We start from the raw sequence: 14,107 nt of genomic DNA, 5'->3' as shown, positions 1-14,107 counted from the left end.
GTTAACATCAACTTCTAATACCTTTGAAACAAGAGCCAAAGGACCTCCAATGCTTTGTTTTGATTCTTCATATATCTCTGAAACTTCGCATTCATGTGTTTTCAGCTGATTGTAGAGATCATTCAACTGAGTTGTTTCAAAACTTTGTTGATTCTTAATCATCATGCTCACACTTCTCCATTCCTTGCGAAGACCCATAATGAAAGTTAAATTGAATTCCATGAGAGATCTAGTGATTCCATACCTATTGCAGCGAAACATAAGCTCATTCAGACGATCACAGTAATTTTCAAGAGTTTCTTCATCCTTTTGTCTGAATACTTTCAGTTCGACTAGGCATTGCTTCACAGAATTAATTGATCTTCGTTTTTTCGCTACCTTGATACCTATCTTTTAGAGTGTTCCAGATGTCCTTAGCTGTTTTACAACTACGGATGTAGTTATAAACCACAGGAGGAAGAGCACCTCTTAGTTCCCTCATGCACCTCTTTTCCTTATTCTTCAACCGTTTTTGTTGATCAGCAACTTCAGTAGATGTAGCAGATGAACCAATAGTTTGAACATTAACAGGAGCTTGCACTGTTCCATCGATACAATTCCAAAGTTCTTCATCAATTCCATTTAAGTAATCTTCCATTCTATCAGCCCACTGATCATAGTATTCTGGAATTAACATCGTAATTTTTGTTGAAGAACCAAGCAAGTGAAAGAAGGAAGTCATTGTATTCATGTTGAAGTTCGCCATTGATGAACACAAAAATTTTCAGAAAGTTTGAAAAACCTAATGAATTTGAGAATTTGATCAACTGAATTGATCACTAATCACTGATCGATTACTCGACTAAACAATTCAAATACATAATCAATTCAAATCTGAAGATCTAAAGTGATTTTCAAAACCAAAATGTGCGGAAAATTTTGAATAAAGTTGCAACTCAAAAAGCAAATGATTCTAACATGAAAATCAGATTGATGCAGTTTGAATCTTGCTCTGATACCAATTGTAGAGAATTGTTATCGAGATTTAAGAACACAAAGTATGATTTTAGTGATTGAAGAGTAACAACACAAAGAGTAAATATTAATCAGATCTTATATTGATGAAGACTGATTACAAAGATAAGCAGAAAGGTTTTTCAAAGTTATCTGAAAAGTCCTTCTACTTCTAACCTCGGTCCCTATTTATAGGGAACATGAGTGTACAAAAAATATACTAAGTCTAAACATTACATTTCGCATAAAGTATGACTTAGTAAAATAATATAAAATGTGAAACACTACAAAACACTATATTCAACTTTTACAATTTTACATCTACACACATGCTCAGGATTTTCTTATGACTATTCCTATTGACGGTCTTGGCCAGCATGTGTCGCCAGTGGAATATCGTGTCATCCTCAAATATCGTCTTATGATCCCTTTATTTCCAGGTTATGAGACTTGCCCTGTTTGTCGCAAGGCATGCTTGGACTCCTTTGGGGAACACGCAGTTCATTGTAAAGAGCTCCCAGGTTTCAAGCACCAACACGATCTATTTAGGGATGTTCTTTTCGACATATTAAGGTGTGTTAGGGTTTCTGCCAAGAAAAAGGCACCTGTAAACTTTCTAACTGGTCCATTGGAAGGAAGATCAACACTTAAACCAACTGATGTTTTAGTATTTGGATGGGCTAGAGGGAAGCATGCATGTGTGGATCTAACAGTGGTTTCTGCTCTTGTGGGCTTGGAGAGTGGGGCTTTCACTATGAGGCAAGCTGCTTTAAAAGTTGCATCATGAAAAGTGGCAAAACATGAGAAAGCGTGCATGGAAAATCAACACACATTCATACATTTTGCATTTGATACTTTCGGTTTCCTTGCGCCGGAAGTTGTGGAGCTACTCAATAGATTCCAATGGGTCATGCATGTAATGTTATGACCCCTAAGATCTATAGATGTTTTTAAAAGAATTAGTTTTATCATCCAAAAAGGGATTGTGGCACGGCTTGTTGCTCGTTTACCCGTTACGTCTGTGTAAAACTTTCTTCTTTAACATCTATATCTATATATCTATATCATTATATCATTATCTATATCTATATATCTTATAAAGCTAGCATTTTTTTTTCTTGAACCTCATGCATTTGAAACTCCCAAGACCATTTTTTCTTGAACCTCATGCATTTGAAACTCCCAAGACTATTCAACTTATACAAATTAATTTTTGAAATATTAAGATTTGTAACTCTTAAAACTCTTCAAATCATGTTATTTAATTGATGAGTTAAATGAAATATTTAGCCTATATAAGAAATTTGTAGATTACATATTGCATGTATGTCAACAAAAAAATGATAGATTATATTTGTAAGGTTTGAAGAGTTATATGAGTGTTTCCATGGATGTAAGAAATTAATTTCAACTTTCCCAAATATAAATTCATGTGAACTCAAATTGGGTGCATGTAAAGTTTTAGATATTAACCAACGTTCAAATTTAGGTATTTTTATAAAGGAATACTTGAGATTATTTTTTAAGTTATGTGTTATGTATCTTTCTATAATCATAAGATGATGAGTTGGGATTGATAATTACTTTTCATGAGATTTTGGTAAATCGACCATCAAGTTATTTATAAGTTAGAGCAATTAACTTTGTTAACTTGTATGTATCTTTATGTTGTCTCTCTCTTTTTTATGTTAAGAAAATATATTTTATGTACAAGAGAACATTATTCAACATGTATTTTATGATATGTATATGTTAGTTTCTATCGTTTATTTTGTAAATAACATTGATGGAATTTTTTATAATTGATTTTGATGAAAGGAGTTTGCAATTATTATTTCAAATTATTGGTGATAATGACGAATTAGAATGAATGATTTTTAATATGATATGACTTTATCGTTGAAAACTAATAATTATGTGTGTTATAAAAATGAGTTCTTTATGTTCTACCAAAACTTATATGGATGTATCCAATTTTAAATGTTTTTAAAGTAATAAAAAGAAATTATCTTATTACATTTGTTAATTTCCTTTTTCCTATTCATTCTTTATCGTAAAGGAATAGTAAAATAAATAAAATATTAATATTTTCATAAGAAAATATAAGTGATCAAAATATACCTCAAGTGTAATACTCCTTTCCTAATCCACTCTTAACATACTGTTATTAAGATTGGTCGCAGTATATAACAATTACTATAGTTTTGAAATTCAAATTACCATTTTATTTGGACCATTCATTCTCTTCCAATATTTCATAGCTTTAAGGAAAAAAAATGAAAATACAACAAAAGAGTATGATAGTTTTTTTAAATATAATAATGAAAATTTTCAAATAATTAGTTTTTAATTAGTAAAAAATAGTAATTGTTTAAAATAACATAAAACTAAAGAATAGACTATATTATATTAATAAATTATTGTTATCTGAAATAATAATAATAATAATAAAAATAATAATAATAAAGGAAATAAAAAATATTCAAAAAATTAATTCAATTTGCTTCAAACACAATTTTTTTTAGATCCTTCTTATTGTATACATAAAATTATTATAATATTAGTTACAACTTAGTATAAAAATTATTATTTCAATCATAAATATTTATAATATTGTTTTTATAACATATAATTGTTAATATTTATATTTTATTATTGGGTACAAATCAAGAGTCTAAAACTCCCACTACAACTCAATAGTTTTTTTAGTTAAATGTAATTATGATTTCAAATTTAATGTAATTTGCATTTATATTTTCCACTACATTCAAAAGTTTTTTTAAACTTATGCTTCTCAATGTGCAATGCTTTTTTATTTTCCACTTATTTATTATACATATTGTAGCTATATTAGTAGTATATAAGTAAGTTTTGATTAAAAAAATCATATGTTTGAAAATATTTGTGACTCAAAATGAAAGAGTTGAAAAAAAAAAAATAAGTTTTATCATATCAATGGTTATTTCAACATAAATTACTTATAACAGTGTTTCTATATATCAAATGTATGTTGATTTTGAAATATTCATATTGAATGATTTATAAGTGTTTAATAAGTTTTGTTTTATCTAAATGTTATAATGTTGTAGTGTTTGTGTTTTATTAACAGCTATAGTGTTTTTCATACTATTTGTTATTTGTTTTATATACAAACTGTCATATGTTTTATATATAATTTTCACAACGTTAAATGTTCTATAAAATCATCAAAAGTTATAGTATTTATTTTTTCGTACTACTTTGTTTTTTATACATAAAAATCAATATATGTTTGATATATAATTTACACAACATAAAATGGTCTATAAAATCTTTAATTAATAAGGGAAATAACTAATGATATAAATTTATTAAATTAATTAAACTAATATGTTAACTATAGAGTTTGTTTTGCTATTGATATTGGGTTTACATGTATAAATATCAAATCAGAATTGGTTTAATGTTATTGCTTTAATTAAATGATTATATTCACGCGCAACGCTCGGGGATTCGACTAGTATACTTATAAATGAATCATTTTTTTTCTTCACCACATTTATTTGAAACTCTCATGCATTTTTCCTTTCACCACATTCATTTGAAATTCCCATGAATTTTGAATTTCTTTCTAATAATAGTTATAAGTGGATAATAAAGTTAAATAAATATCCAACCTAAAATATAATCATATATAAACTATATTTCAATATTAAAGTAATATATTTTACTTCTACTTATAAAGTTTTGTTTTTAAACTTTTAACACATTATACTTAATTTATTAGTTTTAATATGTTGTTGGATTTAAACCATTATCATTTTAAAGATATAATTTTTGAACAATTTGTATAAACTACTTCAACTATTAATTTAAATACAACAGTACAGGGTCAACTTAAATTTAAATTTTAGTTTAACTTAAACAACCCAAAAAAATATTTTGTAAATAGTTAAAAGTGATAAATTATCGTACTTTGTAATAATAATGATAAGTTGGTTAATCAGCTTAAATAAATATCAAACCTAATGTGTAATCATAAATAAACAAAATTTCAATTTCAAAATAATATATTTACTTCTACTTATAAAGTTATGTCTGTAAATTTTAACATATTATAATTAATTTATTACATTTAAAATATTGTTGTATGTAAACCATTATCAATTAAAAGCTACAACTTTTGAACAGTTTGAACAAAATAAATAAATTGTTAATTGAAATAAATTACAGTGTTAACTTAAGCGTAAATTACACGAATGGTCCCTATGGTTTATTTTAAGTTGCGCGTTTGGTCCTTAACTTATTTTTTTAACTCAGAAGGTCCCTATTGTTTGTTTTTGTTACGCGCTTGGTCCCTATCTTACCTAAAAAGACTTTTTTGCCTTTGATTTTTTAAATTTATTTAAATAAACACAACCCTAACCCCACCCATTCACCTTACCTTACCTACCCTAACATTTTTTCCTATTTAAATAATAGTATTTTTAACTAAGATAGGGACCAAGCACGTAACAAAAATAAACAGTAGGGACCAAGCGCGTAACAAAAACAAACAATAGAGACCTTCCGAGTTAAAAAAATAAGTTAGGGACCAATCATGCAAATTACCCCAAACCATAGGGACCATTCGTGTAATTTACTCTTAACTTAAATATAAATTTCAGTTCCACTTAAAAAACCAAAGAATATTTTGTAAATAGTTAAAAGTGATAAATTGTAGTGATAAATGCAAAAACTAAATTGTAATCTGAATTTAACTAAAATATTTCTAAAAGATATTTTTATAATGGTTAAAAGTTTTCAAATAAGTAGCTTAAAATAATTTACAATAACAATAGTTAAAAATAACTCTATATAAATTATTATATTGTTACCTTTAAAATCAAAAGACAATGTTTAATGTTTTAAATAATTATAATGATAAAAATTAAAACATTAAACAAATAAATTTTAAAAAAATAATTAATGATAAAAACAACTATAAAGATCATCAAACCATATATTATATTTAATTTTATTCATGTGTAATTTGCGGGTAGAAGTCATTCAAACAATTAAGATTTTGTAGTTATAATAGATGTATATATTATCATATAATTCAAAATAATCAATATATTATATCAATTTAGTATACAAATTATTATATCAAGTTTAACAACAACGTTATTTTCATATTAAAAAAAACATATATTTATAAAGACTTCAACTATGCATGTGTTTTTTCGCAACGCGCGGACATTCGCCTATTATATTTATAAAGGAAGCATTTTTCCTTCCACCACATTCGTTTGAAACTCCCATGACTTTTAAATTTCTTTTTAATAATGATTATAAGTTGGTTAATAAGACTAAATAAATATCAAACCAAAAGTGTAATCATATATAAACTAAATTTTAATATTAAACTAATATATTTACTTCCACTTATAGGTTATGTCTTTAACTTTTAACATATTATACTTAATTTATTAGTTTTAATATGTTGTTGTACGTAAACCATTATCATTTTAAAGCTACAACTTTTGAACATTTTAGATAAATACTTAAATTGTTGATTTAAATGGTACACTATAGGATCAACTTATATGTAAATTTTAGTTCAACTTAGACAAGCCAAATAATATTTTGTAAATAGTTAAAAGTAATAAATTATAGTATCTTTCTAATAATGATTATAAGTTTGTTAATAAGGTTAAATAAATATCAAACCTAAAGTGTAATCATAAATAAAATAAATTTCAATAATAAAATAATATATTTATTTCTACTTATAAAGTCATATCTTAAACTTTTAACATATTATACTTAATTTATTAAATTTAATATGTTATCGTATGTAAATCATTATCACTTTAAAACTACAACTTTTCAACAGTTTGGATAAAATATTTAAATTGTTAATTTAAATATAAAATTATATGGTCAAATTAAATATAAATTTCAATTCCATTTAAAAAAACCAAAGAATAATTTGTGAATAGTTAAAAGTGATAAATTATAGTGATAAATGCAAAAACTAAATTGTAATCTTACTTTAACTAAAATATTTCCTAAAGATATTTTTATAATCATTAAAAGTTTACAACTAAGTAACAAAAATAACTTAATGTAATAATAATTAAATTTAACTCTATATAAATGATTATATTATTAAATTTAATACAAAAACCAATGTTTGATGTTTTAAATAATTACAATAATAAAAATTAAAGCGTTAAGCAAATAAATTTTAAAAAATTAATTAACAATCAAAACAACTATAAATAGCGTTAAACCATATATCATATTTAATTTTATTCAAGAATAACTCTGGGTAAAGTTCATTCAAACAATTGAGATTATACAGTTTTAATAATATATATATTATCATATAATTCAAAATAATCAATATATTATATCAACTTAGTATATGAACTATTATGTCATATTTAACAATGTTATTGTTATATTTAAGAAAACATATATTTGTAAAACATAGGTGTTTCTGCGCAATGCACGAGTTTTCGCCTAGTGTACTTCACCACATTCATTTGAAACTCTTATTTATTTTTCCTTTCACTACATTCATTTAAAACTCCCATGACTTTTCAATTTCTTTCTAATAATAAATATAATTTGGTTAATTAGGTTAAATAAATATCAAACATAAAATATAATCATACATAAACTAAATTTCACTGTTAAAATAATATATTTACTTCTACTAATAAAGTTATGATTTTTAACTTATAACATATTATACTTAGTTTATTAGTTTTAATATATTTTTGGATGTAAATCATTATCATTTTAAAGATACAATTTCAGAACAATTTGTAAAAAATACTTAAATTATTAAATTAAATATAACATTACAAGGTTGATTTAAATATAAATTTTTGTTTAACTTAAACAACCCAAACAATATTTTGTAAATAGTTAAAAGTGATAAACTGTAGTGTCTTTCTAATAATGATTATAAGTTGCTTAATAAGATTAAATAAATAGCAAACCTGAAGTATAATCATATATCAACTAAATTTCAATTTTAAAATAATATTTTTACTTCTACTTATAAAGTTATGTCTTTAACTTTTAATATATTATACTTAATTTATTACATTTAATATGTTCTTATATCTAAATTATTATCAGTTTAAAACTACAATTTTTGAACAATTTGGACAAAATACTTAAATTGTTAACAAAAATTTAACATTACAATGTCAACTTAAATATAAATTTCAGTTCCACTTAAAAAACTAAGAATATTTTGTAAATAATTAAAAGTGATAAATGCAAAAAACTGAATTGTAATCTCAATTTAACTGAAATATTTCCTAAAGATATTTTTAAAATCACTAAAAGTTTTCAAATAAGTAGCTTAAAATAACTTACAATAACAATAGTTAAAAATAACTCTACATAAATGATTATATTGTTACCTTTAAATCAAAAAATAATGTTTGATGTTTTAAATAATTATAATGATAGAAATTAAAACATTAAGCAAATAAATTTTTAAAAAATTAATTAACAATAACAACAACTATAAATAATATTAAACCATAAATTATATTTAATTTTATTTATGTGTAACTCTCGGGTAGAAGTCATTCAAACAATTAAGATTATAAAGTTATAATATATGTGTATATTATCATATAATTCAAAATAATCAATATATTATATCAATTTAGTATACGAATTATTATATCAAATTTAATAACAACTTTATTGTTATATTTAAAATATATATATATATTTGTAAATACTTCAACTATATAGGTGTTTTTATGCATTACAATGTCAACCTAAATATAAATTTCAATTCCACTAAAAAAACCTAAAAATATTTTGTAAATAGTTAACAGTAATAAATTATAGTAATAAATGCAATAACTAAATAATAATCTCAATTTAACTAAAATAGTTCCTAAATGTATTTTTAGAATCATTAAAAGTTTCCAAATAAGTAGCTTAAAATACCTTACAATAACAATATTTAAAAATAACTCTATATAAATAATTATATTGTTACTTTTTGAAATCAAAAAATAATGTTTGATGTTTAAAATAATTATAATGATAGAAATTAAAACATAAAGCAAATAAATTTTATAAAATTAATTAACAATAACAACAACCATAAATAACATTAAATCATATATTATATTTAGTTTTATTCATGTGTAACTCGCATGTAGAAATAATTCTAACGATTGAGATTATAAAGTTGTAATAGATGTATGTATTATCATATAATTCAAAATAATCAATGTATTATATCAATTTAGTATAAAAATTATTATATCAAATTTAACAACAACTTTATTGTTATATTTAAAAAGAAAGCATATATTTGTAAAGACTTCAACTATATAGGTGTTTCTACGCAACGCGCGGGTATTCGCCTAGTCTATATCATATCATACTATATTTTAAAGGAAGCATTTTTTTTCTTTCACCACATTCATTTGAAGCTCCCATGTATTTGTCCTTTCACCACATTCATTTGAAACACCCATGACTTTTCAATTTCTTTCTAATACTAACTATAAGTTAGTTAATAAGGTTAAATAAATATCAAACATAAAGTGTAATCATATATAAACTAAATTTCAATATTAAAATAATATATTTACTTCTACATATAAAGTTATGTTTTGTTAACTTTTAACATATTATACATAATTTACTAGTTTTAATATACTGTTGGATGTAAAGCATTATCATTTTAAAGATACAATTTTGGAACAATTTGTATAAAGTATTTAAATTATTAATTTGAATATAACATTACAGGATCAACTTAAATATAAATTTGAGTTTAACGTAAACAACCCAAAGAATATTTTGTAAATAGTTAAAAGTGATTAACTGTAATGTCTTTCTAATAATAATTATAAGTTGGTTAATAAGGTTAAATAAATATCAAACCTAAAATGTAATCATAAATATACTAAATTTCAATTTTAAAATAATATATTTACTTCTACTTATAAAGTTATGTCTTTAACTTTTAAAATATTATACTTAATTTATTAGATTTAATATGTTGTTGTATATAACCATTATCAGTTTAAAGCTACAACTTTTGAATAGTTTGGACAAAATACTTAAATGTTAATTTAAATATAACATTACAATGTAAGCTTAAATATAAATTTCAGTTCCACTTAAAAAACCAAATAATATTTTGTAAATAGTTAAAAGTGATAAATTGTTGTGATAAATGCAAAAACTAAATTGTAATATCAATTTAACTAAAATATTTCCTAAATATATTTTTATAATTGTTAAAAGTTTTCAAACAATTAGTTTAAAATATATTACAATAACAATAATTAAATATAACTTTATATAAATGATTATATTGTACCTTTAAAATCGAAAGACAATCTTTGATGTTTTAAATAATTATAATATATAAATTAAAACAATAAGAAAATAAATTTTAAAAAATTAATTAAAAATATCAACAACTATAAATTATATTAAACCATATATTATATTTAATTTTATTCATGTGTAACTCGCGGATAGAAGTCTTTCAAGCGATTGAGATTATGCAGTTATAAATTATGTATATATTATCATATAATTCAAAATAATCAATATATATTATATCAATTTAGAATACAAATTAGTATATCAAATTTAACAAAAACGTTAATGCTATAGTTAAAAAAACCATATATTTGTAAAGACTTCAACTATATAGGTTCTTCTACGCAATGCGTATAAAGGAAGCATTTTTTTTCTTTCACCACATTCATTTGAAACTCCCATGTATTTTTCATTTTACCACATTCATTTGAAACTCCCATGACTGTTCATTTGCTTTCTAATAATGATTATAAGTTGGTTACTAAGGTTAAATAAATAGTAAACCGAATTTGTAATCATATATAAACTAAATTTCAATATTAAAAGAATATATTTACTTATACTTATAAAGTTATGTATTTTAATTTTTAACATATTATACTTAATTTATAAGTTTTAATATATTGTCATTTACAAACTACAACTTTTGAACAATTTATGTAAAATACTTAAGTTATTAGTTTAAATATAACATTATAGGGTCAACTTAAATATAGATTTTAGTTTAACTTAAACAACCAAAGAATATTTTATACATAGTTAAAAGTGATAAATTATACTATCTTTGTAATAATAATAATAATAAGTTGGTTAATAAGGTTAAAATAATATCAAACCTAAAGTGTAATCATAAATAAACTAAATTTCAATATTAAAATAATATATTTACTTCTACTTATAAAGTTATATTTTTAACTTTTAGCATATTATTCTAATTTATTAGATTTAATATGTTGTTGTATATAAACAATTATCAGTTTAAAGCTACAACTTTTGAACAATTTGGACAACATACTTAAATTATTAATTTAAATATAACATTACAGTATCAATTTAAATATAAATTTTAGTTTCACTTAAAAACCCAAAGAATATTTTTAGAATAGTTAAAAGTGATAAATTGTAGTGCTAAATGCAAAAGCTAAATTGTAACCTTAATTTAACTAAAATATTTCCTAAATATATTTTTATAATGGTTAAAAGTTTTCAAATAAGTAGCTTAAAATAACTTACATTAATAATAGTTAAAAATAACTCTATATAAATAATTAGATTGTTACCTTTAAAATCAAAAAACAATGTTTGATGTTTTAAAGAATTTTAATGATAGAAATTAAATTGTTAAACAAATAAATTTTAAAAAAATTAATAACAATAACAACCACTATAAATAACATTAAACCATATATTATATTTAATTTTATACATTAGTAACTTGTGGATAGAAGTCATTCAAACGATTGTGATTATGCAGTTATAATATATGTATTTATTATCATATAATTTAAAATAATCAATATATTATATCAATTTAGCATATGAAGTTATTTATATATATATATATATATATATATATATATATATATATATATATATATATATATGTAACTATTTCAACTATATAGGTGTTTCTACGTAATGCGCAGGCATTTGCCTAGTATACTTAAAAAGGAAACATTTTTCCTTTCATCACATTCATTTGAACCTCTCATGTATCTTTCCTTTCACCACATTCATTTGAAACTCCCATGACTTTTCAATTTCTTTCTAATAATTATTATAAATTTATTAATAATGTTAAATAAATATCAAACCTAAAGTGTAATCATATATAAATTAAATTTTAGTATTAAAATAATATATTTACTTCTACTTATAAAGTTATGTTTTTTTAACTTTTAACATGTTATACTTAATTTATTAATTTTAACATATTATGTTTAATTTATTAGTTTTAATATATTGTTTTAATAATTTGAATAAAATAATTAAATTATTAATTTAAATATAATATTATAGGGTCAAATTAAATATAAATTTTAGTTTAACTTAAACAACCCCAAAAAAAATTATAAATAGTTAAAAGTGATAAATTTTAGTGTCTTTCTAATAATGATGACAAGTTGGTTAACAAGGTTAAATAAATATCAAACCGAAAGTGTAATCATAAATAAACTAAATTTCAATTTTAAAATAATATCTTTACATCTACTTGTAAAGTTATATCTTTAACTTTTAACATGTTATACTTCATTTTTTGGATTTGAAATGTTGTTGTATGTAAACCATTATCATTTTAAAACTACAACTTTTGAACAATTTGGATAAAATACTTAAATTGTTAATTTAAATATAACATTACAGTGTTAATTTAAATATAAATTTCAGTTCCACTTAAAGAACCAAAGAATATTTTGTAAATAATTACAAGTGATAAATACAAAATTAAATTGTGATCTCAATTTCACTAAAATATTTCCTAAAGATATTTTTATAATCGTTAAATTTTTTGAATTAATAGCTTAAAATAACTTAAAATAACAATAGCTAAAAATAACTGTATATAAATGATTATATTGTTACCTTTAAAATCAAAAAACTATGTTTAATGTTTAAAATAATTATAATGATTATTCAAACGATTGAGATTATGCAGTTATAATATATATATATATATATATATATCTATATATATATATATATATATATATATATATATATATATATATATATATATATAATTCAAAATAATCAATATATTGTATCAATTTAGTATACAAATTATTATATCAAATTTAACAAAAACGTTCTTGTTATATATATATATATATATATATATATATATATATATATATATATATATATATATATAAAGAATTTAACTATATAAGTGTTTATGGACAACGTGCGGGTATTCACCTAGTATACTGTGACAACCCGAAGTTTAACCCGTTGCCGAAATCGTTTCCGTTAATAAGGATTACTTTTATTTAAAAATCTTTCCGTTATCTTTTGATCAATTTAATTTTATTTTGACTTCTAGTTGGAAAACATTAGAAAAATGTTAAAATATTCATTTTAAAAATTTTAATTCCAACCAAGTTGAGTTATGGCAAAATTTACCCGGTGCGACCAAAAGCACCGTCTAACGGCAGTATCGGGTAGAATTCCACCGCGCCACAAAATCAACCCCTATATAAGGGATTGAGTGACATCATTTTGAGGCTTTTTCCCTCTCTCTAAAAACTTTCTCTCTCTACACTCTCTCTCTAGAACTCGAAATTGACTCAAAACCCCATTTCAAGTATCATTTGGTAAGAAATCCATCCTAAACTTGTTATCTAACATAATTGGTTTGCAAATTCATGTTGGAATCACCCAAAACACATATGAACATGTGTTTATGGTCTAAGAACCCTCCTTAGGCCGTGAACACCTCATATGAGGGTTTTGAAGCTTCAAAACCCCTCCAAAACACTTCTAAGGCCTAGATTCGACCTAGAAACTTGCATGCATGGAATAAGGACCCAAAAATCATGAAATTTGATGTATGAACATGATTTTATGGCCCAAGAACCTTCTTGGACCGTAAACCCCCATGCATGAACCATAAACACCTCTTAAGGTGTTAAAAATGCCCTTAAACACCACCACAAGCTTCCAAACGTGTCTAGGACCTTCTAGTTCATCATTTGAAGCACCAAATCATACAAGAAAGGACCAAACATGAGTTTATGGTCCAAGAACATGCTTGGACCGTAAA

The 14,107-nt window shown here is 22.8% G+C and overlaps 1 protein-coding gene across 1 annotated transcript; it reads left to right on the top strand.

Annotated features, from left to right (window-relative positions):
* The first annotated feature begins 1,339 nt into the window (after positions 1-1,339).
* LOC145035956 (uncharacterized) lies at positions 1,340-1,780 on the top strand. Its single transcript, XM_078984452.1, has one exon. It carries the CDS (start codon positions 1,340-1,342, stop codon positions 1,778-1,780), a length of 441 nt encoding a protein of 146 aa, XP_078840578.1.
* Positions 1,781-14,107: the final 12,327 nt, after the last annotated feature.

The sequence above is a fragment of the Lactuca saligna genome, chromosome 3 (assembly GCF_052625555.1).
Source record: "Lactuca saligna cultivar CGN05327 chromosome 3, ASM5262555v1, whole genome shotgun sequence".
NCBI lineage: Eukaryota > Viridiplantae > Streptophyta > Magnoliopsida > Asterales > Asteraceae > Lactuca > Lactuca saligna.
This window is presented reverse-complemented; position numbering and strand designations above follow the sequence as displayed.

Bases quoted from the DNA above. Each gene is read 5' to 3' on its own strand.
- LOC145035956 (XM_078984452.1), top strand. From the start codon at position 1,340: ATGACTATTCCTATTGACGGTCTTGGCCAGCATGTGTCGCCAGTGGAA.